Genomic DNA, 26,336 nt, shown 5'->3' on the forward strand with positions numbered 1-26,336 from the left:
GGGGAAGCCCACGGGGGCAGCGTGGGAGCTGCAGCCGGTGGCCCCCAGCCCCCCCATCCTGGTCCCCACGGGGCTCTGTGTCCCCTCAGTCACAGCCACACATCGCTGCAAATCGTCTCTGTATTGGCGAGCACTGACGTGGTACAACAGCCCGGGGGGAGCAGGGGTGGGACCCCCAGAGCCCCCCAACCTGGGCGATGCGGGGCTCCCCTCCGGGGAGGAGACCCCGGCTCCGGAGAGCAGCGACAGCTCCGTGAGCCGCTTCCGGAGGGTCCTCACGTCTGTCCCTTGGTGGTGTGTCCGTTCCTCACAGTGTCACGATCCCCACGGCCCGGGGGGGGCCAAATCGGAACCCCTGGGGCCAACCCAAACCTCCTTCCTGCAGCCCCCTGGGGCCAACCCAAATCTCCTTCCTGCAGCCTCCTGGGGCAAACCCAAACCTCCTTCCTGCAGCCCTCAGGGATGGAGGCCGAGGGAATGAAGCAATAAATAAATAAATAGTCCTGGGAGGGGCCGGGGGCTGCCGGCTAGAGGTGACTCTCCTCCTCCTCCAGCGCCCGGTTCAGCCCCGGGATGAACTTGAGCAGCCGCTGGCGGAAGCTGCTGTGTCGGCTCTTGCGGGGGGCGGCCGCCCCCTCCCCAGGGTCCCCGGCCCGGGCCCAAAGCCTCCCCGCAGCCCCCGGCCCCCCCGCACACTTGAGGCTGGCGCTGCGGGCCAGGGCAGGTCGGGGGCGCGGTGGGGGGGGCGCGGGACCCCCGCTGTCCTCATCCTTGTCCTTGTCCCCATCCTTGTCCCCATCCAAGGAGCTGGAAGAGGCGAAGACGCAGGTCTGGTACAGGGAGTCATCGCTGCCGCTGGCACGGGAGGAGCCCCCCGGCAGTCCCTCCCCCTGCAGGCACCAGCGGATGGACTCCAGAGTGTCATAGATGCTGGGGTCCTTGGCCACCACACCTGATGGGAGACACGGGGGTGTCAGGGGGGCCAGCTGATGCCCCAAAACCCTCCCGCCATCCCCCCGGCCCCCACTCACCCCTCACCAGCCGCTGCTCCTGCACCATCAGCGAGCGAAACTCTCCCCACTTCTCATAGAGGGTTTGCTGTGGGGGGAGCATGAGGGGTGAGGACCCTGGTGAGGGGGTGAGGACCCTGATGAGGGGTCCCCAGCCCCCCCCCCCGATCCCTGCCAGCCCCTGCTCACCTTCAGGTACTGCAGCCGGGCCTCCAGCTCGGCCCTGCGGATGGACGTCCCATAGAGCGTGTCGAGCCTGTGGGTCAGCAGCTGTCAGCACTGGGGGGCTGCAGCCACCCGGGGCCCCCCCTGCACCCCCCAGCTCACCGGAGCACATTCCCTGAGCTCTTGATGATCTCCACGATCTCCCGGTGCCGGATGCCCTCCACATTGAGCCCATTCACTCCTGTGATGGTGTCCCCTAGAGCACAGGGGGCGAGCACGGGTTCAGGGGTGCTGTCCCCACTGCTGGGGTCCCCCCAGCTCCCCCAGGATGTGCTCACCAGCCTTGAGCCCCGCGGCCTCGGCCGGGCTCCCGTCGTGCACTCGGCACACGAAGGTGAACATCTCCACGCTGTTCCTGTCCTGGTGGTGCAGCCCGTAGGTCTGGAATGGGGGGGGTCTGGTGAGGGGCACGGGGACACCTCCAGGAGCCCCCCCAGCAGCAGCAGCTGAGTGGGGCAGCAGCTGCAGCGTTTATCTGGTGCTGGGTGAGGTGGGGCAGCCCCGCAGCCCCTGGGAGAGGGGTCTTGCCCTGACGGCTGCAGCCCAGGGTTCCTCCCTGGCTGCCCCCAGCAGAACAGCCGGGGGAGGCTCAGTAACACGGCATCTCTGTCACCGCTAAAAATAACCCCCAGCTCAGAGACAACTTAAAAATACCCTCGATGCAAAGCAAGGTGCGGGTTGGAAGGGTGGGGAGCAGGGCATGCACGGCCAGGCTCGGCTCGGCTCGGCTCAGCACCCACCTGGATCTCGAAGCCGAAAGACTCCTCTGCCTTCTTCTCCAGCATCACCACCCTCCTGAGGGACACAGGGGTCATGGACAAGGCAGAGCTCCAGGTACACCCAAACCCACCTGTGCAAACCTTGGGTTCTTCTCAAAATTCTGCTTCAGGGTCCCCAAGGACAGGACACCTCTCCCTGAGATGGGATTTCCTCCACTCCCCGCTCCCAGGGATGAGACCCCCGCCCCCAGTCTGCCTTGCCCAGAGTCCTGTCACTTAATCCTGTGGGTGCCAGGCAGGATCCTCACAGGCTCTGGGGGTGTCTGAGCCCACCAGGAGCTGTGACCCCATCACTGCTCTCACCTGCCACAGATTCCCCCATAAAATCCCCCTCATTTCCAGCCCTCCTGGAGTATCCAGAGTGGAACAACATCCCAGGGCCAAGCTCCAACCCTTTGGGATAGAGACCCCAGCCCCACTCCTGTGTCCCCTGTCCCTACCTGTGCTCCTCTGGGGACTGGCTCGGGGATCCCCACTTGAACCCTGTGTCCTGCAGCAAAGGAAGAGCCATCAGCCCTTTGGGGACACCCGAGGGGACATCCCCCCACCTCCTCCAGGGACAGCCCAAGAGCGCTGTCCCACCAGGACAGCACCAAACCCCGGGGGAGCACCGTGCCAAGCCGGCACCGAACCAACACCCGGGTGCCCCGCGGCTGGCCGGGCATAACGGGGCTTTGATGGGTGCTCAAAGGCACCCTCAGAGCTGCCCCGAGCTCGCCCCACGCTTTGACGTCAACCGCGCCGCACCCACCCCACGCCGCGCTCCGAGGGCCCCCGGCACAGAGGGGCCCTGTTGTGGTCACAAAGTCGGTTTTTTTCATGCAAAAATCCACCCCCCCGGCCCAGACAATGTCCCTGTTGTGGCAGGCGCAGAGGCGTGGGCGGGTGGAGGGACTGGCCGGGTAACACAGGACCCTCACCGCAGGGCAGGAGGTGACAGCGCTGTCCCCAAATGCCCCTCGTGGCTCTGGCAGCTCCAGTGCAGTGCAGGCAGTGTCACCATGAGCTGTCCCTTGGGAGCGGCACATGGCACGTCTTAGTGGCAGCCAGGTTCCCTCTGTGCTCTGCCACATGGGTGCCACCAGCCCCGCAGGTGTCACCAGACAGTGACTGACCGTCCCCAATGCGCCCACGGGTACAAAAACACCAGAACTGGGTGTGTCCACCAAAGGGAAAGTTGTCGCCTGTCACACTGGGCCCCACGTCACCACAGTGACGGGAAGGTGACGTCCCAGACCCCTCAGGGACATGTCTGGTGGTGGCCTTGGCTGCTGAGTGGAACCAGGCCACCGTGCATATCTGGGCTGTGGCAGTGCAGCCGTGAGGCCACTTCTGCTCCGGATGTCGGCTCTGCTCTCGCTTCCCCACAACGCTCAGGAAGCACCACGGGGCCGGGGGGAGCAGCAGGGCGGTGTCGGTCCCAGCGTCACCACAGAGGGGCTTTTCCAGGGCCCCCCGTGCTCCAAACCAGACCCGAGGTACTCTGTGACCTGTCTCCTACCCTCCCCAAACCAGACGCGGGGTCCGGGCTGCCCTGTGGCCGATCTCTTTTCCCTTCTTACAGGACAGAGTCCAGCGGGGCTGTGGGGTCACGCCTGTCCCAGTGACAGAGGGTGTCCAGTAGGGTGGGAGTCTGGCCCTGCACCCTGGAAGCTGCAGGGCAGGACATGGAGAGGGACCAGGACAGGATGTGGGGCCTGGGGGGAAACTGGGAAGGGCACAAGGAAGATACCTGAGGGAACATAAGGAGGAACCTGAACATGGACATGGGGCTTGGGGGGAAAACCAGGGTGGGGGTACAGGGGTAATAACCGCGGCAGGACGTGGGCAGGATCCGGGACAGGATGTGACGCCTGGGGGGACAACATGGAGCGGGACGGGGACACCGGGAAGATGCTGCGGAAGGATGGGACGGGGGTGAAGAGATGCTGGAGCAGGACAAGAGGCTGGGGGCGGTCACCGCGGCAGGATCGGGACACCAGGGCGAGATGGGGACACGAGGAAAGCTTGGGCGGGCCCCCGGGGCAGGACAAGAGCCCAGGAGGAGACGCCGGAGCGGACCCGCAGGGCGCAGGAACCAGCGGCTGGGCGGGACGGGGACACGGCGCAGCCCCGTTCCCCCCGCAGCCTCACTCCCCAGCCCGTTATCGCTCCCGGTGCCGGTTCCCCCTCCCGTCCCGGCGCACAACCGGGGGCACTGGGGAGGTTCCCGCACTCTCCCCCAGCCCTACCTTGCGCACGCGGGGCAGGGTCCCGCCGGCCGCCGCCAGCGCTCGGTAGAGCTCGGCGGGGCCGGGGCTCTCCGGGGCCACCGCCGGTGCCGCATCCTCCTTCGGCCGGAGCCGCCGCCGCCTCCGCCGCCGCAGGGTCATGGCCGGGCCGGGCCGTCCCGGGAGCCGCTATATGGACCCTGGGGGCGGGGACATGGCGGGACGCGCCCCTTTTGGACCCAAACCGCACCCACTGGGGCGTTAAACCGCGGTGGTTTGGAGATGGACCACGCCCCGTGTCCGGCCGTGTCCGGTACCGCTCCGGCCCCGGGGCCTGGGTCGGGACCACGTGGAGATGCAGTGGGGGTCTCCAGGGTGAGGGTCCTGCTTGGAGAACCCTTGGAGATGCAGTGGGGAGCTCCAGGGTGAGGGTCTTTCTTGGAGAACCCCTGGAGATCCAATGGGGGGGTCCAGGGTGAGGATCCTGCTCGGGGACCCTTGGAGATCCAATGGGGGGGTCCAGGGTGAGGATCCTGCTCGGGGACCCCTGGAGATCCAATGGGGGGGTCCAGGGTGAGGGTCCATTGGGTGGGGTCCAGCAGCACGGTTCTATGCGGGTTCCTGCTAAGGGATCCCGTGGAGGTCCAGGGGGGAGGTTCCGCCTCCGGTGCTGCTCGGTGACCTCTGGGGGTCCAGCCGAGGGGTCCAGTGCAGGCTTCTGCTCAGGGTCCTATGGGAGTCCGGAGTGGGGGTCTAGAGGGAGGGTCCTGCGTGGGCGCATCCTCAGGGACACGCCGGGGTTCAGCGTGGAGGTCTGGGTGCTTCTGTGGGGCAGTAGGAAGCTGGGGGAGGTGGTGTCCTGAGCGTTCAGGGTGGGATGCTGCTGGGAATGTCACGGGAGGCACTGAGGGGTGCCAAGGAGGGCTCCCAGGGATGATTTGGGGAGAAACCGGTGGGTTTTCGGGAACAGAAGCAATGCCGGGCTCTGCTGCTCCCCGACAGCTGCCACCACGTCACCCCCAGGCCACCGACCCGCCGCCAAAGCCGCATTTGGGATTTAATGGGAGGCAGGACCTGGAGCAGGGGTGGCCACAGGCCCCAGCCCGGCTCCCAGTGGGGCAGCCGGAGGGATTTAAGCCGTTCCTGCACGATCTGTGCTGCGCTGAGCTGGGACACGGAGGGAAGAACAATTCCCGGAGGCGGCCGCGGTGGCTGCTGCGGACACCGCGCGGCTCCGGCAGCTCCTCGGTGCTCCCCGGCGGGAGGCAGCGGGAATTTTCCAGCTTGAGTTGAGAGCTTTGCCCAAATGTTTGTTTAAAATTTGCCAAAAAAAAAAAAAAGATCGTAACAATCCCGCTGGCGTTCCACCCAAACCTCCCGCCCACAGCCTGGCCTGGGGTTACACCAGGAAGCAGAGCTGCTCCGGGCTGGAAATGCTGGGGAAAGGACGGGATTGAGCCCAACACCGATCCTGAGTCACCAAACCACTGGGAACGAAGAGGAACACCCCATCTTGTTCCCAAAATCTGATAATGACTTGGCCCCTCAGCCTCAGCCACCCCAGACTGATGTCCTAGAGGAGCAGACAGGTTTTACTCAATAATTCCCCATACGCTCATCTCACTGCTGCCCACGGTACCAGGATGGGGCTGGATTTTCCTGGGGACCACAGCAGGAGCTTCAGACAAAGCTGGGAATGAGGAAGGACAAGCCCAGATGGTGCCTCCCCCTCCCCACCTTGTCTGAGCCTGGGGGGACCCCAGGCCTCGGCAGATTTTCCCCTTGATCCGCTCACAACAGGCTCGTTTGCAGGAGGCTCTAATTAAGGAATTAGCAGGGGCAGTTCATGCAGCCCATTTACCCTGGCAGCAAACAGGATTTAATAGGGGCAGGTTGATGTAGGATTTATCTTTCCTTGAAGCTCTGGGTACACGTGGAGACTCGGGATGCTCCAGGGAGATGCCCACTGTACCCACCACACCCCAGGGATGCTCTGAGGGGATCTCCAGGGTTTTTATTTATTCTCTCTCCTGCTCTGTGCCTTTCCCCAGAGTGGGAGCCCCAAGTTCAGCTGCTCATCCCTGCATGGGTGGAAAATCCAACCTGTCACCTCTTTGTCTCACCTCCACCTCCTGAGTGCTTGGTGGGTGGTGGAAGCTGCATCTTCACTAAAAATGGACCTATTCAACATTAAAATGTTTTGACCAGGATTCTTAGACATTATTTTAGGTGTGAGGGATGAGGCCCCCTTCCCCCAGGCCCCCCTCTGAGGCGCTGAGCTGTGCCCTGCAATTCCCACCCCTCCCAGTGAAGTGAGACTGCAACACCTCACATGAATAAAACAAACTTTTAATAATGTACAGCAGAAATCGACAGCCTGGTTTTATATTAAACAAAAGATTTCCTATCTTACACCATATGTACATTTGCATACTGAAGAGGTAAAGTGGCTAAGTGGCTATTTTCTTACAGTCCTTTGCTAAGAAAATGTACAAAACCAAACAAATCAAAGGGGCAGAGAAGTACCAAGAGTTCTGTCCTGCAGCCATGTACCGCTGATGGATCCCCTCCTTGTCCTGCACCCGGCTCCCCTCAGAACTGCCTGCAATGCTGCTTTTTCCCAGAGCTGCTGCAAGTTTTGGAGCCAGGCAGCAACTCCCATGTGCTCCATCAGCTGGGCAAGCACTGGCACCCCCGGGCACCGGTTTGCATGAAAGTGCTGTGTAAATGCTACATGGTCAGCGTTCCTGCCGCGGATCCCGCTCGCTTTTCCCCGTCTCTCTTGAAACGAGGCTTTTCCTTAAACCCTGCTCATAAGGACATTGCCCTTCCCTCGTCCCAGCTGGCCCAGCCCCGCTGGCTGGCAGCTGTTTGGTTTAGCTGAGGCAGGTGCAGTGTGGCTACAGTTGGAGGGGGTGAGTTCAGTGCAAGTTCTGGAGCTGACAGCACCCGTGGGGACGTGCAGTCACTGGGATGGCAGACCCAGCGCAGAGCCTGCAGCACCTACAGCTGTGTGATGTCCCCTCCTGTCCTTCCCCCAGCTCACAGGGCAGCCCTGGGGCCTGCTCCAATGGCCTTAGGGCTTGCAAGTGCCCCCATCAGCTTCTAAATGCAGGTTTTAGGGACGTGTGCTTGGCTGAGATGGGACTCAGGACAAGCTGGGAGGGGACGGGGGATCCCCATCCCTGCTCCCACGGCAGATCCACATCGCCAAAAACTCCTTGGGGGATGCAAAACAGCTCCTAACATGATTCAGAAACCACACTCCTCACTTTATACAAGGTCATGGACACACAGGGAATGGGGGGGAGAAGGACACATGGACAGGGACACAGACAGCAAGAACAGAGGGATTGAAATAAAGACTTAACCCTGGCGGCCGGAGCAGAGATGAAACCTCACCTTAGAGAGCAGGAGCAAGGTCAGAGTAGAAACAGTTCCAGTGTAAATCGAGCTGTGCATTTGGTTCTTTTTTCTTTTTTTTTTCTTTTTTTGCAGTGATTTCTTTACAAACCAACAGGTCAAGAGGTAATAATTAGAGATTGTTTTTCTGCTCTTAGAAAGAATTAACAATATTCAAAAAAGTTAAAATCCAGACCCTCCCAGAAAACAACAATAATAATAATAATAACAATAATTAAAAAAATAATAATCAAAACCACTCCAGTTAAAAGTTATGGCTTCAGAGTTCTCTACTGCAGACACTGACCTGACCTCCAAACCACGGCTCTTCCTGACTGCCAAAGGCAGCCACAGCCCTCACTTCCATGTTTGCTGTAGTCACCCCACCTCTCCCTCACCTGGCATTGAATCAAAAGAAAACCCATGCAGATCCCCCCACCCCACACTGACACACAGCCACTTCCACATTAGGAGATATTTATACACCTATATTAAAAAGATGGATGTTGATTTCCCAACCCACACCTGCTGTCAGATCCTGCCCAATCCTGCCCAGCACCCCTGGGAGCTGCACAGCTCCCCCAGAAACTCAGATCACAGAATGAGACAGGTTGGAAAAGACTTTTGAGATCATCAAATCCAACCTACGACCTAACCTAACACCTCCTCATCAAGTAAACCATGGCACTGAATGCCATGTCCAGTCTTTTTTCAAACATGTCCAGGGACAGTGACTCCACCACTTCCCTGGGCAGATGATTCCAGTGCCCAATCACTCTTTCAGTGAATAATTTTTTCCTGATGTCCAGCGTGAACTTCCCCTGGTGCAGCTTAGGGCTGTATCCTCTCATTCTGTCAGTGGTTGCAGGGAGCAAAGCCTGACCCCCACCTGGCTACATTTCAGGGAGTTGTAGAGTGATGAGTCTCCCCTGGGCCTCCTTTCTCCAGGTTAAACATCCCCAGCTCCCTCAGCCACTCCTCACAGGACCTGTGTTCCAGACCCCTCACCAGCCTTGCTGCCCTTCTCTGGCCACGCTCCAGTCCCTCCATGTCCTTCCTAAACTGAGGGGCCCAGAACTGGACACAGCACTCGACATGCTGCCCAACCAGTGCTGAGCACAGGGGAAGAATCACTGCCCTGGTCCCTCTGGCTACATCATTCCTGAACCAGGCCAGGTGCCATTGGCCTTCTCGGCCACCTGGGCACACTGCTGGCTCATGTTTAGTCGGCTGTCAACCAGTATCCCCAGGTCCCTTTCTGCCTGGCCACTGTCCAGCCACTCTGTCCCCAGCCTGCAACACTGCATCACCAGGCCCCCAGAAATGTGCCTGGATGGTGGAGTTGGGAATTGTGTTCCCAGGAGAACTGAATCCTGCATTTCCCCAGCTGAATCCTGCATTTCCCCATGCGTCCGCTGCAGCGCCTGCTCCATCTCTGACACACCTCAGCTCCCCCCTACCGAGAACTACAAACCCCAGGGGCTCAAGACAAAAAAAACCTGGATTCCAGGAGCGATTCTCAGTTCCTTATTTGTTCCATCTTAAAAAAGGGAAGGGGTGGCAGTGAGGCAACCTGATGGGACGTTGTGGCAACCGGCGGCGCAGTGGGCACGGCCCACGGGGGAGCCAGGAATCCGCTCTGCATCAGCAGCCTGTCCAAGCTCCACGACGCTCACGACTCAGCACGGAGAGCACCAGCGCAAACAGCTCACGAACGGGACACTCGAGATTTGCACATGCACAGGAAGCACGGACAGAGATGAGCCACCCACAGGCAGACACCGCACGGCTATGGAGGAGATGACCAGGCACAGGGACACGCGCACCTCGCGCATGCAGACACCGGCGCGCCCCGACGGCCGTCAGGGCGCTCAATTGGACTTTTTTTTCAAGCTTAAGAAAAGGAGGGAGAACGGTTTTGTGAAGCTGATCAACTGTTCCGGCTCAGCCTCTTGGAAGAGAGCACCATTTGTTTTGCTTTTTCTGCATTAACGTGCCAGTCCCTGGAAAAATCCTCGAGAGTACGGCAAGAAAAACCTTCCCTTTCCCTTCCCACTCCCGGCACCGAGCACCCGGGCCTGGCTCCGACCCCGCCAACGGGTGCTCAACGCACGCTGAACTTTACAGGGATTTCCTTTCAAGGAACAAAGAGTTAGGATCATGGCTGAGATCCCTCGGGTGAAGTCCCTCTCAAGTCTCCACGCTCTCAGGAGGTGATCACAAAAGGTTTCGGATTGTTTCATACCCAAGCAGGGAAGAGAGCGGCTCTGTAGGCTCTGTCCCCCTGCCTAGCAGCCTGCAGGTCCCGCTGTCTGGTAGTAGCAGTAGGTTGGGCTGAAACACGAGGTAGGCCTCCATCACGTCTACTCTAGCACAGCAGCTCCTGTGCAGTTTCCTCCTGCTGAGGCTCAGAGCCTAAATTTTCACATCTTCCTGGACACTGAGCTGGGAGAGGGTTTTCTTAATGCGGAGGGCAGTGAGCCGAGCTGCTCCGTTGGCGTACCAGCACTCTCGCATCATCTTGCCCATCACCCGTAGTGCCTGGGCAAGAAACAAGGGCAAAGGTCAATGCTTTGCTCTTCCCCTGACCAGGTGTGCCACGCACTGACACAGCCTCCACATCACCCAAAATCAGAGTGCACCTTGCAGTATTTGTGACTTCATCATGGGGGAATCATGGAATGGTTTGAGTTGCAAGAGACCCTAAAGCCCATCTCATTCCATGCCCTGCCATGAACAGGGATAACTTCCACTGTCCCAGGTTGCTCCAAGCCCTGTCCAGCCTGGCCTGGGACACTTCCAGGGATCCAGGGGCAGGCACAGCTTCTCGGGGCATCCTGTGCCAGGGCCTCACCACCCTCACAGGGAGAAATTCCTTCCCAATATCCCACCTATGCCCGCCCTCTGGCAGTGGGAAGTCATTCCCTCTTGTCCTGGCACTCCTTGCAAAGATTCTCCCTCTTTCTTGCAGACTCCCTTCAGGTACTGGAAGGCCACAATCAGGTCACCCCAAAGCTTCTGTTGTCCAGGCTGGACAATCCCAATTCTCTCAGCCTTTCCTCATAGCAGAGGAAGGCAACATGGAGATGAAAGCAGCCCTTACCTCATAGCTCTGCCACCAGTTTGGGATGTTTGGCCGTAATTTCTGGTCACACACGACCTTCCGCATCTCCTCAATGGAAGGATCAGAGGGGACAAGGTCGTAGTAGGGAAGCTGATACTCCTCGTGGATACCTGAAAGGCAAAGCAGGGAAAATGCAATTCCTGGGAACAGGAATTTCCATGGCCACTGTGCTCGCTAAAGGCAGACGGAGAGAGGCTTGGGCTCCATGACTCACTGCTGAGATGCGTCAACACTTTGCAGTTATTTAGAACAGAAATGAAGAATCTGGAATTGGAGTTAACAAGAAAAATTCAGGGAAATAAAATGCAGCTGCCTAAACTGGAACGGAGTCAGCAGGCTGGGATCAACACCTCCCAGCAAGGCGCCAGGGTCACTGAACCTCCCCAGCAGTGGGACTGTCACACGTGGGATGAGGCTGCAGCTGCACGTGCCAAGACATTTACACTGATCTGGGGAAGTTCCCCACCAATCAGCACCACCACTTCCTGAAAATCCATCCAAAGGAACATCAGCCACCACTGGGAGCACCAACACCCTTGAGCCAACACTGGCTGGGCTTAGCAGCAGTCATGGGTCACTTCTGTAATTTCCCTTGGTGACAACACACAGGGACATGTCCTCCCTGAAACTCCCCAAACTCTGATCAGTGAAACCCCAAAGCTGGGAGAGCCAGGAGCAAGTGTAGCCACTGGCCCAGGCACACAAAGGACGTTACCTCCTGCGTTGCACCTTCGGGCAATCTCCCAGTAGACCAGGCCCAAGGCGTAGATATCAGCACATTTAAATGAATCAAAATGTTTCATATTGATGGTTTCATCCAAGACTTCTGGGGCCATGTATCTGCACAGAGAAAGGAAAAGCACTTTCATTCTGAGAGGGAATTTTCTGGAAGACAGTAAATGATCAGTTTTCCCACACAGCACTTCCCAGCAGAAAGAGCTCTGCTTGGCACAGCCATCATCAGAACAGAACTGGGCCCTGTGATCTAAGAGAGTAAAGAAAATAACTCAAGAACAACAGCAAGCTGGGAAAAGAGATAGAAATGTCCCAAAACTCCATCAGGCTCCCAGCAGAAGGTCCCAAAGGCTCTAGTGAGGCCAAGCTTGTTGTCATGTGTGACATGAGCCCCTGGTGCCAGGTTTACATGGCTGGCCCACACCTCCCAGCATGGTGACACCTGGAACATCAACTCAGGCACAAAACTGATCCTGTGAGATGCTGGGAAATGTGGAATTCAGAGAATTCCCCCAGTGCTCAACCTGCAGCTCAGGCATTTCTGGTCACTCAAACACCTCCAAATGCCTTTTCCTACCGTTTGGTTCCAACCCTTTGGTTTGGGGCGATGTCAATGGTGTCCGTGACCGAGTCGTGCCGGACGGCCAGGCCGAGGTCAGCGATGGCACACGTGCCATTCTTCTTCACCAAGATGTTCTTGGATTTCAGGTCTCTGTGAGCAATCCCAGGCTTTCCTAGCAGAGCAAAATAAAAAGCAGCAAGGGTCAAGCTGATGAAATCCATTTGTTGAACTGGTGCAGAGGCAGCAGTGGATTCAGGGCGTTAAACCTGCTGCTGCAACCCTTTTTCCTGTTTAGGTTCATAAGGAATAGAGCAGGGAAAGGCTCCAATCGTGTTTTGGAGGCGCCACTGATGCAGTGGCACCCTGAGGCCTCAAGAGGGATGTAAACTCCACATCCCAGCACAGGCGCCGACGTCAGGAGTTTGTGATTCTGCTTCTGCCTGTGCTCACATCCCACCCAGGCAGTGCCAATTTTAGGATGGGATGTGAAATGGTGATATAACTCCTGGGAGCGAGCGCCAGGTTAACCCACTTCACAGCCAGCCAAAGCAATCGCTCTATTTCTGGTCAATAACCACCAGATGAAGCTGGGCTGACTCAGGCAGGGTTTGCTGCACAGCACATCAGCTCCCTTTAGCAATCCTGCTTTATCCTCCCCTCAAGAATTCCCAATGCCTTTTCCAATTTAGGTTTTACCCTGGGTGCCCACGATCTCCATGTGCAGGTGGGCCAGCCCGCTGGCAGCAGACAGGGCGAGCTTGATCATGCCCTCGATGGTCACCGTGTAGCGATTCAGGTAATCAAAGAGAGACCCGTGCTCGTGGTAGTCAGAGACAAGCCACAGCTGAGTCCACGTCCCATTATCTGCAACAGGAAAAGCATGGAGCTCAGGCAGATGCAATGCAGGGATGGCCACTGAGAACCCCACACATTTTTGAGACAGAGAAGAGCTGCTGTGTAAGGCTGCAGCTCAACAGGGGCAAGTAATAAATGGCTCAAATCAGCCACAGTGTGGCCAGCAGGATCAGAGCAGTGACTTCCCCCTGTGCCAGGCATTGGTAAAGCAACAGCTCCAATCCTGGAGTCAGTTTTAGGTAGTACAGAAGGCCAGAAAACTTGACTTTAGTCAGCTTTAGTCCCCCATGACAAGAAAGATGAGGAGATGCTGGAGGGTGACCAGAGATTGCAAATGGAGCTGGGGAAGGGTCTGGAGAATTTCTGAAGAGTGGCTGAGGGAGCTGGAGGGCTCAATCTGAAGGAAAGGCTCAGGGTGAACCTTCTCACTCTGTTCCTTGACAGGAAGATGGAGCCAGGTGGGGTAACAAGACACAGGAGCAGAGGAAATGGCCTAAAGTTGCACCAGGCAAAGTTTAGGTTGTGTTTTAGAGAAAACTGCTTGGAAAGGGTGGTGAGGCACTGGAGCTGGCCTAAAGCTGAAGGTTTAGATGGGTTATTGGAGAAAACTGCTTGGAAAGGGTGGTCAGGCACTGGAGCTGGCTGCACAGTGCTGAAGGCTCTGCTCACCTTTGTTATCTGCAGCAATAAAGCCCAGGATGTTCTCGTGCCTCAGCATCACGGTTTGATAGATCTCTGCCTCCCTGAACCAGGAGCGCTCCTCACGGGAAGAGAAAATCTTCACAGCCACGTCACCTCCACGCCACCTGCCCCTCCACACCTCCCCAAAGCGGCCTTTGCCAATGATCTCCTGAAGGACAATGGTCCGAGCCACGGTCCGCTGGACAAACAGAGGCAAGCCTGGGGACAAAGAATCAAAGGAATGAATCCATGGTGGCAGAAAACCTCCTGAAACCCCAGAGGCACAAGAATGTCCTCAAACCCAGCAGGCTCTACATTTGATAACTGGGAGCCTGAGCAAGACCCGAGCCAGGGAGTGGTGGCAGCTCCTGTGTGGGATGTGCCACTGCTTGGGCAGCATCTGCATTTTCCTTTGAAGCAGAGATCCAGCACGGAGCAGTTGGGGAACTTCTGCTCTACCACAGATCAAAGGAACTGCAGCCTCAATATGCAAAGAATGGAACTCAGTGAAGGCAGTTCCTGCTAAAAAGCAGAAACCTCCCCTAAATTTCTCTTAAGAAAGTAGTCCCAACATCACTGCCATTTGCTTACAGAAAGCATGGAGCTCACCTGCCCACAGCATGCATAGAGATCCCAAATATTTTATATATAGCAGATGTGCTGCTGAAGGTTTATTCCCATGTCAAATATCACGTTGTGACATTCTCTGCCTCTGTGGATTTTCCTACAGTTTCCATCTGCTGCAAAATTCCTTACATTCTTTAACCCAACCACCTTCCTAGTTCAAAGCCACCACTAAACAGTTATTTTCCATCTATTCTGGGGATTCCTTTTAAGTGCTACAGAAGCAAACATTGCACATCATCCACCTGAGAAGACCCAAGGGTTCTTTGGGATGAAATGGGCTGTGCAAATGCACTATTTGCACTGTAAAATGTTGATCTGCTGGGATCTTGCCCGTTTTCTTGCAGCTTTGATGCAGGTGACATCCTGCATTCTCCTCTGAAAGCCAGCAATGCACAGGTTAGCAGTTAATGGCTGTTTCCAACCCAAATCCTGTTCCAAGGCTAAACTGGGAACAGACGCAGCTGTTTGAAGTATCCTCTTGCAGTTAAGGAGGAATTTAACTATTGCTCTTACCTGAACAGACATGAGACCACCACACAACTGAATTTAAACATCCCTTCAAGTTACTCACAGACAGACCCTCTGAACAGGCTCATGACAGACCCCCTGAATAGCATCAGGACAGACCCCCCTGAATAGAATCAGGACAGACCCCCCTGAACAGGCTCCAAGGCCGTGGCCTCACTGCTGTGGCCAAGCTGTGGCAACCACTGGCCCAAGGAGACAACTGCAAGTTCTCACTGGTCATCCTCTCATCTTGCAATACCTGAGCCAGAGCCGGAGGTGGACAGATCATAGACCAGATCTTGCAAGGTCTTGTCCTTGGAAAGGCACATTTCACAAGAAGGGTCTTCCATGTCCAGGCGCTGGCGGTTGTGATAGACTCGTTGGTGGTGATGGAACACAAACACCACAATGATCATCACAACAAACACAAGGAAGACTGGCCCAGCAATCACTGCCACCAGCTCCACGGGACCCCAGCTGGACGGGGGCTCGTTGTCTTTCAGGTGTCCTTGGGAGGAAAAAAAACATTTTGAGAAAATTATCATTCCTATGAGGAGTTGTGTTTCACAGTTCTCTCAAAGCTTGGGCAATTTTATCCTGGGGACACATCAAACAAGTGTTAAGGTGGGGCTGATCATCAGGCAGGCAAAATGCAGCTGAAACCCCACAAAGAAGATGGGGCTGCAATTGTGGGATCAGGGAGTATGGGCTGCTCATTCATTCCTTTAGACAGGAGTGTGTCCTGGGCTGATTTTCCAAAACAGCCTGCAGTTCACCTTCCATTTGAACTCAACCAGCTGGCCGGGGCTCCCTGCTCCCTCTTGCCCATTTGCCCTGCAACAACCAGTGAACTTGCACCTGAAGACAATTATTTGTTGTTTTGAGCACAGATGAGACCTCCCCACTGCTCCCAAGGAAAATGATTCTGCAGTCTTCACAGCACCCACTAAAAACCAGCCCAAAGCAGAAAGTAGGAGGTGTGAGGAAGCACCACATGCCCTCTCTGTCCCAGGGATGAGAAGCAGAAGTTTCCCACACCCTCACTCAGAGGCAGGGCTGCTTCCCCTGCATGTGTTCTGAACCCAGGCACCTTCCTCCCCACACATTCTGCTCTGAAGCCTCTGCAATGTTCCTCTACTTGTGCTCAGCACTGAAAACATTTGGAGTCTTGGAAGGGAAGCAACACCAGCTGATAAAGGCAGGGCCAGCTCAGTGACAAAGGCAACACACTCATTCCCATTTGAATTTGAAGTAGTTTGTTATTTCCACTTTACAGATGAAGGAAATAAACCCAGCGCTCAAGTTCATGCAGCAACTGAAGGGAAGAAGTGAAAACAGGGCCGGGAACTCCAAATTCCCAATCCCAAACAGACAGCTCCTCTCCTCCCACTTCAAACACATGATTTATCTGACTCTCTACTTACCGCTGGGAACCATTAAATCAATTTTGTTGCAAAAATCGGAGTAGCAGCAGTGAGTATTACGCAGATCCTCTGAACTCAGACAATAGAAGGGTTTCCCAGCAGGAATCAGTTTTGCCTCAGGAATGCAGGTCCGAACGTGGTGCTTGACACCATCCAGGTTGAAGACCGAGACCATGCAGGCGCCGTCCGTCTCACACGTGGAGTTGGCTTGTTTGCAGTCAGAGCACAGACATGTCAAAGCTGGAATCAAAACAAGATCAACTCCTTAAAACCTACGGAGAGCAAAAGCTCAAATGAGAGGAAACCTTTTTTAAATTCAACATTTCAGAAGGGCCGTTCTCAAGCTCTGGAAGAACCGGCTCTGCCAACAGCACAAGTCATACTCAGTGTTCCAGACCTGCAAGAATCCAATTTTGGTGTGAAGCAGACAGTGGAGGCAGAGGAGCCTTTCCAGGAGGTGCCTGTCCAGGCAGCCCTTTGCCTGCTCCTGTTGCAATCCCGACCAGCCATGACCCAAGTCATGCCTGCAAACCGGGCGAGATCCGACCAAGATCCACTCCCAGCCCAACCTTGGGTCAGACTCAGCCCAAAGCCAGCAGTGACTCAAAGGGACTGACCTGATTCCACCTGGGCTGACTGTCCAGATCCCTGGAGCTGCCTAATCTGGGCTGCCAAGGGACGACCACCCCGGCTCAGGGACACAAGGAGCAGCTGGGAGATGCCAAACCCAACCCAATCCCAACTGACTGCACGAGCCAAGCGTGCTACACCCAGCTAGATCAGCCACTTCTTTAATAACTGCTTTCCTGATCTCAGACACTACCTTGGGTCAAATAAATTCCTGGCTTTTTGCCTGCTCTCCACGAAGATTATTTGGATAAAGAGAAGGAGAAACTCTGAGGCAGATTCCCACATTTTTCCACCTCCCAGCTGTCATTGTACTTTTCTCAAGCTGCCTGAAAAACTGTAAGCAAATCCCCGGGCCTTGCCATCCTTGGGAACAAAGAGGAATCCAACAATGTCAAGAAGAAGGGTGGGGCTTGTTTAGCAGCACGCGGAGTTTTCACCAGCTTTCATCAGCTCTCCCAGCCTTCCCAGAGGGAATCCAAAACATGTCCTTACCCGCTGCAGAAATGGGCTTTCAGGTAGGGAGGGTGTTAAGAAGTGCCACAGTTAACTCTGCCCAGGCTGAGCTAAATCCACTCAGTGTAAAGTCACACACAAAGTCACCCTCAACATTGTGTGTGGGGCCATATTTCCCTAAGCTTAATGAAAAACAAGCTGGTCCTGATTTACTCAGGGTTCATTTAGGAGGAAGACACCCATTAGCCCTTATCCCAGAGACCTGGGTAAATCAATCAGGGTAATTGCATTACTATTCACTTAATTCTCTCTGGACGCTGCTCCTCCTTTTCCAGCTGTTGTTGTGAGCTCTTTCAGACAGGCTGAGTGTGGGTGCTGGTTAGTTTGGAATCAATAGATTCAAAACTGCAGTGCAAAGCCAGCGACGAGAATGTCTGGAGCTGTGTCAGGGAGGTTCAGGCTGGAGATCAGGGAAAGGTTTTCCCCCCCCAGAGGGTGCTGGGCACTGCCCAGGCTCCCCAGGGAATGGGCACGGCCCCGAGGCTGCCCGAGCTGCTCCAGAAATGCACAGGGTGGGATTTTGGGGTGTTTGTGCAGGACGAGGGGTTGGACTGGATGATCCTGGTGGGCTCTTTCCAACTCAGGACATTTCATGATTCTGTAGCTCTGTGATTAAAAGCTGAAGAGCTGTTGAATGAGACACCTTTAAAAAGCATCACGAGCAAATGAAGCTCATTAGCAGGTGCTCAGCACAGAGCAGTGAAAAGGGACACGGGACCGAAAAACAGACAGGGAAGACTCTCAGACTGATCTGTGTTGAGAAGGATGGAGAACATCCACAGATTCTGAAGATTTTGAGAGGAAATGTTATAATGAAAGGAAAAAACCCTTCCACTAACATTCACTTCCAGCAGCTCCAAGATCAGTGTTTTCCCATGGTCAGACAATTCTGAAAAATACATACACTTGAGGGAACAAAAGTTGGTGATATAGGAGATTTTATGAAAATGTGAGATGGCAAAGAGCACCCAGGGCACATTCCTGCCTTCATGTCTACTTAAAAGGAAATGGTCTTTTAAAGCATCTCCCTTATTACTTATCAAAAGCTCGAGGTACAAATTAAAAACATTTAACCCACACACATTTCACTGTGTAGGTTCTTTTCAGTTTGATTTAGATACAACAAAACTGAACTTTGTTCCTGTTAGACTCATTTTTGAGGTCTCAATCCCAAGATTTAGGCTGTGGCAGTTTTGCTTCCAGAAGCTACAAAGCAAACAAAGCACTTCAGTGCACTAATAAAACTGGTTTTGTAAACTTCTGAGTGAAGTATCTGGTCTGAAACTGAGCATGCCTTTGAGAGGGAAAGCAGAGAAGCAGGTTGGTGTCTGCTCAGTCTCATTTGTAGGATTAAAAACAAAAAAACAACAAAAAAAAATCAGTTTACCTGCAAGGTATGATACCAGAACCCCAGCTCAGAGACAGAGCCAGATCCTTATCTGTTATATGGAAAAAGCCAAAATTTCCTGCTAAGGAGGGGGATGCCCCACGGCTTCACCTGCCCCCCCTCTGAGACAATTGCTCTTTTTAAATTTTAATTCTTATGTTAACACCTCAAAAATCCTCTCGGTAGGAGAGCAGCTGGAACAAAGAGAACGAAGAGAACAAAGAGAACGAAGAAGAGCCTTCAGCACATGACTGTCCTCCTCTCCACCTCTCATCAGAGACCCTTGAAGGGCTTTCCAGGTATTTCCAGGTATTATTCCAGAACCTGCAGGCTGCAGGCAGGAACTCTCCAATTTTCTGTGTATGCCAGGGAGGAAAGGCCTGTCTGCACCGGGGCTCACTGGGAAGCTCCTGGCAAAGAAGAGAATTACAGAGCAGCTCATGCAGGTCCAGTAACTCCAGTTTGGTTAACCAGAAAGGCAAATTCTTCTATCAGAAACTTATGAGAAGCCATTAAAAAAAAAAAAAAAAAAAAAAAAGCAGGTGTTGTTTGCCCTTGGGTGGGGGACAGAAGGTGGACAAGGAAGCAGAGCCCCCCACTGGTATCTCCTGGGCGCCCTCGGGAGCAGCCGGGGCAAAGCAGGAGACAGGAGTGGATAAAAGGATTTCTCATGCCAATAGCATTCTTTTTCCTTGGGGAAGAAAAGCTCCTATTGAGCCAAACATATAATCTACTTAATAAAAGAAACTGCCTGGGCTGAAGGAAATAGATGGGGTGAAGGGAAACAAAGAGCAGCTGCCAGAGCTGTTCCCCCCTCGCAGAGTGCCCGGGGATGCGTCTGCGTGGAAGGTGTGAGCAGAGCTGGAGCTGGAGCTCGATCTGCTCCCCACACCGACACCCAGAGCCCAGCCCAGCCCTGCACAGACACTGCCTGAACAAGCCCAGTTTAGCTGCAGATCCTGGGCACGAAGCTTTGTTCTCGCTGGAGACATGGAGCAGGTTGGAGCAAACCTTGCTGGGATTTGATCCGAGGCCAGGCCTCGCTGCTCTTCCCCAAAACCTGAGAGGTCACTCAGCACTGCCAATAAACAAACTCTCCCTCCATCCTCGACTATCCCAGCCCAGGACTGGACTCCTTCGAGCCCAAGAGCTGCTTTTGCTCCCCACGAGGTCCCTGGGTGACAGCCCCAACCCAGGGCACAGGGGCATCCACATCCCCCTGCATCAACCACAGAAAAGAGGAAAACAGGGGCTGGCTCTCTCCCTCCAAATCGCCCCATTAAAAGCAACCAAAATGGATCCAAACAAACAGATGGGGGGGCTGTAGATTGGAGCTCTGTGCTCCAGGGAGACTCAAACACTGAGCTCTGACAGGCAAAGAATATTTCTCCTCCTTTCCCAGCAACTCTCCGAGCTCATTTTGCACGTATTTATTCTCACACGGAGTTGCATGTGTCAAGATGTCTCTGCAGCTAGACAGGGGAAAGTTTCACAGCAGAATCTCATGCAATGGTGTTAACCACCTTTTGGAATACATTTTCCAGCATCTCCCGAAGCTGTGCCTAAGAAAGATGCCATTTTCTCAGGGCTGAACTCTACCTGATCAATATGTATGAGGATAATTAACCTGAAGATGATCATTGGTAAAATTGCCAATAACCACCCACGTATTTACCAGATAAACAGATTTTAGCAGGGATTGTAACTGCTGTTCTTTTTCAACAGTTTGAATCGAGGCTGGAAGAATGATTCCCCTGACTTTGAGCCTTTCCAAGGCTCTGGAAAGGGAACTGCAGTTGATTGTGTTTTTGTGCAGCACCAAACTTAATGAGCCCCACTCTGGGAGCACCAGTTTCATGCTACAGTAGCATAATGTTAGCAACAGAAATGGGGAACAATTGGCTTTGTAGCTCTGCTGCTTCTTTGGATGCTTTAATGAAGAGGGACATGTGTAAACATGCTTGGAAGAAAGAAATACCTGTCAGTGTCTGGCTCTGTGCTGTGCCAAAATAAAGAGCAACCTGTATCACACAGGGTTAGGAATAATATCCATTCCCTTGTGCTGAGGGAGCAGAGGTGTGTCCAGGAGTCCCCGCGTGCTCCTTGTTCAGCTGGGTCAAGGAACAGAGCTCCAAGGAAACAAGCAGCTCCCTTTCCTGAAGGCAATGATGAGGGGACACTGAGCCATCTGATGAAGGCTTGAAAGAAACAAGATTTACTTTCCTTTCTACTATCATGGAATCCTGGAATGCCTTGGGTTGGGAGGGACCTTAAAGCTCATCTTGTTCCACCTCCCCTGCCATGGGCAGGGACACCTCCCACTGCCCCAGGCTGCTCCAAGCCCTGTCCAGCCTGGCCTGGGACCCTTCCAGGGATCCAGGGGCAGGCACAGCTTCTCTGGGCACCCTGTGCCAGGGCCTCCCCACCCTCACAGGGAGAAATTCCTTCCCAATATCCCACCTATCCCTGCCCTCTGGCAATGGGAAGCCTTTCCCTCTTGTCCCAGCATTCCAGGCCCTTGTAAAGAGTCCCTCTCCCTCTTTCTTGCAGACTCCCTTCAAGTACTGAAAGGCCACAATCAGGTCACCCCAAAACTTCTCCATACTGGACAATCCATCCAAATTCTCCCATCCTTTCCTTCCAGGAGAGGTTCTCCATCCCTCTGATCATCCTGATGGCCCTTCACACTCATTCACCTCCACTGCTGTGCTGCTTGGTGTCCACACCTGGGATCCCTCCACCCCTTGCTGGGATACATTCGAGTCCAAAGTGACTCCTCTGGTGTCCCCTCCAAGCCCCCAGAGCCAGCTCACCTGCACCCACTGCCTCCAAAATCAAATGTTAGGCCAGTTCTGGATGCTGTCACTGCCCATTTCCTTGCTAAGGAGCTGCAGAAACAAGCACGGATCTTCCCTTCCATAGACACAGCACCTCGAGCACCTTCCCTACATCTCATTTCCCCTTCATTTTCTCCTCCTATTTTGCATCAAAATTCTCTCTTTTGCTTCTTGCTGGTGCTTACGGTATCTACTGACCCACTGCTGCTACACGAAATGGAGTTAAAATTAGCTGCAAAGCACTATGAAAAACAAGGCACTTTAAAGCAAGTCATCCAGAAACTAAACATTATCCTGGGATATTTCAAGTTGCAAATAAGAGTCTCAACTTCTTTGAGCTGGCTGCAGTCCCCTGGCACAGGCTGGACCTGACGTGAAGGCAGCACGGCTGACTAGAAAACATACGAAATGGAAAAAAAAAAAAAAGAAAAGAGGCAGGAAAAATGTGCCTTTAAAGTGCAGAACTTTCCCTGCATCTACTCAAGGAACACAAAAAGCTTCTAGATGAATTGTAAATAAGGAACTGACAGGAGTCTCATCATTAAGAGGTTAATTAGAAGAAGCCTTGATGTTTCTGCTGTTGCTCTTCCACCCAGAACACAGACCCAGGGCTCTCCATTCCCTCTTTGGGCTCTGGTCTGACATCTATTTTGTGTTTTAAAACACCTATTTTGTGTTTTAACTTGTCAGGAAACCAGTTTAGGAGCCAATAGACCACATCCACTGGTGCTGGGGAAGAACATCCAGCACACCTGATGCCCGGGTTTATCAAGGTTCCAAAACTTCAGACCCATCCTGGCTTCTCTCAGGCAATTGGCTTTTCCAGAGTGGAAATGCATTGTTTAACATGTGGTCTGCATTCCCACATCCAGCAATCCACAGCTACTTCCACACAAAAGGCAGCAAGACTCTATGAAGGGGATTTAAAGTGCAGGGAAGGCTCTTTTTTAGCAGAAAAGAAATAAATAGGGGTGCACAAGAGAAGCACAGGGAAGCTGAGAGCCAGGGGCTTAAAGGAGGACAGAGGAGTTCCCACCCAGCATTTCATCCCTGTGAAACCCTCACGGAGAAGCAATTCCTGCCTGCTCTGCTCAGGGCAGGACACATTCCCCCTGGTCACCACCCAGTGAACTTTGGTTGCTGCTAAGAGAACTGACGTTTGACTCCACTCCTTTCGCAAGAGCCATTTCCGGAGCATCCACTCCTGGCAGCGTATCCAGGGGAAAGAAAAAAAAAAAAACAACCCAAGCTGTCTGGCCAAGGAGCTGCACGAGTTCAAGAATGCTTGTTGGACACTGTTTTTAATTTCCAGTTAGAGAAAGGCTTTCTTGGAAAGTTGTAGGATATAACTTACAGAGTTTGCCTAATTTAACTGGGTAAATATTAGAAGCAGGTGTTAATAATAAAATCTGCTGTCCCAAAATTATTCCCCAGGGTGGGTTTTGGATTTATTTTAAGCAAAGCCGACCTGCAACACACCTTTGTAAAGGAGCCTTGATTATTTTTTTTTTATTTTTTTTGCAGGAAGGGGCTGGAGGAATGTTGTCTGCACTGTTTTCTGACAGCAGAGGTTCCTGGCTCCCCAGCACTGCAGAAATTCAGATGTTTTTCCAGCATTTCCCGAAATAAGCAGCTGTTAAATGTCCGGAATGAAGCACAATAGCCAGGGCAGCCCCGGCATACCAAACGTGCATCATGGCTGCTGGAGCAGAGAACAATTCCCAGGGTGATTCCCTGCCATCCTGCACCTCATTCCAGGAGTGCAACTCCCTCAAACCCAGGCTGAGCTCACACCTTGTACTGAATAAAACCCTTCAGCACACACTGAGCGGAAACAATAGCCACTCATAGAGCCCAAAATCAAAGGCACCGCGAGCCGCCAAGTTTCTAAGGGATTTGTACAGTCAATTGGTCCTTTCCTGTTTATTAATTACGATTTTTTTTTTTAATAAACACCAGCTTTTACCTAAGTGAAAGCCTGAGAGCAGCCATGCCGCGAGTCTCATCTGATCCTGCTCTGCCAGTTATCACAGGGGAGCTGAAACACCCTTGTAAGGCTGGGTTTTACCTGAGGTTACACCAAAACACAGCTACTCTCCTTCCAAAAAGCACATTTCTATTCCCAAATTCCCAGAACTCACGGGTAAACCCTCACCTGCTGCCCAGGTGAGGTTTGAAGCCATTTTCTGTGCTCTAACAAGCCCAGATCCGCACACATACACACACAGTTATTACCCTCCGACGGTCAGGTGGGAATGCAGAACACAAACGGTGAGAGGCTGGGGAGGAGAAAAATATTCCACAGTGGAACCTGTCAGAACAGGTATCTCAGTTACACAACAGTGATCACCCCGATAGCCACAGACTGGACTGCACTGGGAATCCTCAGACACGGAGGCAGTGACTGTCCTCTGCCCCTGAGACCAGAACTCTGGGGAAAATTGATCCCAAACCAAATTTCTTCCTAAAATTGGAGCTGAGATCCGCTGCTTGCCCCAAGCCTGGAGCAGAGGCCTCCTGCTCCTCCCCAACCCAGAGCTGAGACCCCTCACTCCCCAGCCGAACCAGGTAAAGGAAACGGATCAACACGGAACAAACAACTAACACAAAGAGTTTTTCCTCCCTCACCTCCCTCCAAACAAATATTTACAGTTGTTCCAGAAGCTCAGGGTATGGAAAGGTTTCCTTAAAAGCCCAAACCGCAGATTGCAGAGGGCTGGATGTTGCAGACACACTGCCAGCTCTGGGGCACCGGGGGCTGCCAAGATCAACCCCAGCATGGGCCACAGGACAGTGGGAAAAGGCCACAAACTCCAGAAGTCCCGTGACAACGGTGGCACTTCCCACCATGGGCTGATCCACGCCTCCGTGACAAGCCCAGAAAACACCTCTGAGAACACCGAGTCCATCCTCTGTGAAAAGCCCATAAATCCCAATTTCCATCGTTATCCCCCGAAATCAGGCTGAAGGCTCCCAGATCTCCTCCCAAGGTGAGCACAGAGAGCTCTGCTCTTCAGAGCACCCCCAGGCACTGGGAGCCAACCCCCAGCCCCAATTGCTGCTGCCTCTCCCCATCCCCTCTGTGGGGGAAAGCGACTGCCCCAAAGCAGCTCCGGTTCACACAAACCACGCACCCCTGTGAGCCCCCCGGCCAAGCTGGAACCCCCCAGACCCCCAACACGCATCCTTGATGCCTTCAGAGTCCCCCCGCTGCTTCCAGGACCCCTGACCCCACGGATGCCACCCCCAAATCCTTCGCTTCACCCTGAAACATCCATCCACCCCCTGTGTCCACGCCCGAAATCCCTCAGGGGCCTCCTCACAGCCCCGGGGGCACCTCTAGGCCGCTCCAACCCTGCCGCCTCCCCCACCCCACGGTCCCCCCACCCCCAGTCCTTCTCGCAACCCTGAAACACCCACCCCTGCCTCCCCGCCCCCAAACTCCTCAGGGCCTCCTCACACCCCCAGCTCCCCCCTCACCCCCTTTTCCCCCCCCCAAGCCTGGCTAAAATCTCCCCTCGGCCTCATCGCCCACCCCATGGCCGCCCCCAGCCCCAGGCCCGGGCAGGCCCTGGCCGTTCCCCACCGCTGCCCTCAGCCCTTCAGCATCGCCTCACCGCCGCTTCCCCCCATCGTCCCCCGCTCCCCCTCGCGACCCCTCCCCGGTCCTCCCCATTCCCCTCACGGCGGGGGCGGGGGCGCCGCCATGTTATGCCCGGTGCGGGCCGGGTCCGGCGCCGCCGCTCACTCACCGCGGGCCCCGCCGAGCGGCCCGGCCAGAAGCAGGAGCAGGACGAGCAGGAGGGCGGCGGGGGGCGGTGGGGAGCGGCGGGCGGCGGGAGGAGCCGGAGGGGAGCGGGGGGCCCGGGCGGCCATGGCGGGGACGCGCCGCGGCCTCGGAGCGGAGCGGCCGCAGCGCCGGCGGGGAGGGGGAGCGGGGGCGGGGTCAGGGGCGGGGCCAATGGGCGGGGAGGGGCGGGGCAAAGGGGCGGGGCGGGGCGAGCCCGCGCGTGCGCACACGGGACGGGAGGGACGGCGGGGTGGGGGGGGAGTTAATGGATGAGATAAATGAGTGATAATTGTGAAATATGTGCGTGATAAATGTGTGTGATAGCTGTGTGATACATGTGAGATAAGTGTGTGATAAATGTGTGTGATAGCTGTGTGATACATGTGAGATAACTGTGTGATGTGGGTGAGAAAGGTGTATGATAAATGTGTGATAAATGTGGGATAGGTGTGTGATATGGGTGAGATAAATGTATGATATAGGTGTGATAATGTGTTGTGTGTGTGATATGGGTGTGATAAATGTGTGATAGGTGTGTGATATAGGTGAGATAGGTGTATGATAACGTGAGATGTGTGTGAAATGTGTGGAATATGTGTGTGATAGGTGTGTGATAAATGTGAGATATGTGTATGATAGTTGTGTGATGAGTGTATGATTTTTGTGTGTGTGATATGTGTGCACACATGATGAGCGTGTCCAAGCCTCCCTGATCCATGTTTTTGAGTGTGACTTTTGTATTTTCAATCACACGTGCTGTAAACACGCATGGCATGTGTGTATGCTCTCGTGGCATGCGTGTGGCATCTGTGCTGTGTTTGTGCAAGCACGTATGATGTGTGTTCATGTGTTCAAGATTGACTTGTGCATCCTCAGGCCTCTGTGGTGTGTGTGTGTGATGTGTGTGTGCATCACGGGCAGTGTGTGGTCATACATGCATGATCTGTGTGTTCAGGCCCTGTTTAATGTGTGCACAGTGTGTGATGTGTGTGTGCAAACATTCATGACACGTGTTTAAGTGCACATGGGCCATGAGTT

General features: G+C 54.4%; 2 protein-coding genes across 3 annotated transcripts; both read right to left on the reverse strand.

The window, feature by feature from the left end:
- Positions 1–106: 106 nt before the first annotated feature.
- On the reverse strand, positions 107–4,413 carry TAMALIN (trafficking regulator and scaffold protein tamalin). 2 transcript variants are annotated; one of them, XM_014891819.2, is made up of 8 exons: positions 4,246–4,413; positions 2,455–2,504; positions 1,976–2,030; positions 1,514–1,616; positions 1,338–1,431; positions 1,200–1,266; positions 1,032–1,098; positions 107–952 (listed from the first exon to the last, which is right to left on the reverse strand). In XM_014891819.2, exons 1-8 carry the CDS (start codon positions 4,384–4,386, stop codon positions 528–530), a joined length of 1,002 nt encoding a protein of 333 aa, XP_014747305.2. In that variant the 5' UTR covers positions 4,387–4,413; the 3' UTR covers positions 107–527. The 2 variants fall into 2 exon arrangements, with proteins under 2 accessions (XP_014747305.2, XP_088036801.1); XM_088180675.1 differs by lacking the exon at positions 4,246–4,413 and adding an exon at positions 2,935–4,231.
- A 2,144-nt stretch (positions 4,414–6,557) lies between these two features.
- Positions 6,558–25,411, reverse strand: ACVR1B (activin A receptor type 1B). The gene is made up of 9 exons (XM_014891852.2): positions 25,261–25,411; positions 16,142–16,381; positions 14,977–15,225; positions 13,572–13,802; positions 12,744–12,911; positions 12,063–12,219; positions 11,466–11,590; positions 10,730–10,860; positions 6,558–10,167 (listed from the first exon to the last, which is right to left on the reverse strand). The coding sequence occupies exons 1-9, from the start codon at positions 25,382–25,384 to the stop codon at positions 10,042–10,044; spliced, it is 1,551 nt and encodes a 516-aa protein (XP_014747338.2). The 5' UTR covers positions 25,385–25,411; the 3' UTR covers positions 6,558–10,041.
- Between the last annotated feature and the right edge of the window lie 925 nt (positions 25,412–26,336).

The sequence above is a fragment of the Sturnus vulgaris genome, chromosome 30 (genome assembly GCF_052056855.1).
Source record: "Sturnus vulgaris isolate bStuVul1 chromosome 30, bStuVul1.hap1, whole genome shotgun sequence".
Classification (NCBI taxonomy): Eukaryota; Metazoa; Chordata; class Aves; order Passeriformes; family Sturnidae; genus Sturnus; species Sturnus vulgaris.

Coding starts and splice junctions, on each gene's coding strand:
- TAMALIN (XM_088180675.1), bottom strand. CDS start 3,087: ATGTGGCAGAGCACAGAGGGAACCTGGCTGCCACTAAGACGTGCCATG. Junction 1,432..1,513: donor GGCCGCGGGGCTCAAGGCTG/GTGAGCACATCC, acceptor CCTGTGCTCTAG/GGGACACCATCACAGGAGTG. Junction 1,099..1,199: donor CCCGGCTGCAGTACCTGAAG/GTGAGCAGGGGC, acceptor CTCCCCCCACAG/CAAACCCTCTATGAGAAGTG.
- ACVR1B (XM_014891852.2), bottom strand. CDS start 25,384: ATGGCCGCCCGGGCCCCCCGCTCCCCTCCGGCTCCTCCCGCCGCCCGC. Junction 16,382..25,260: donor GCCGCTCGGCGGGGCCCGCG/GTGAGTGAGCGG, acceptor TTTTGATTCCAG/CTTTGACATGTCTGTGCTCT. Junction 15,226..16,141: donor TGATTTAATGGTTCCCAGCG/GTAAGTAGAGAG, acceptor TTTCCTCCCAAG/GACACCTGAAAGACAACGAG.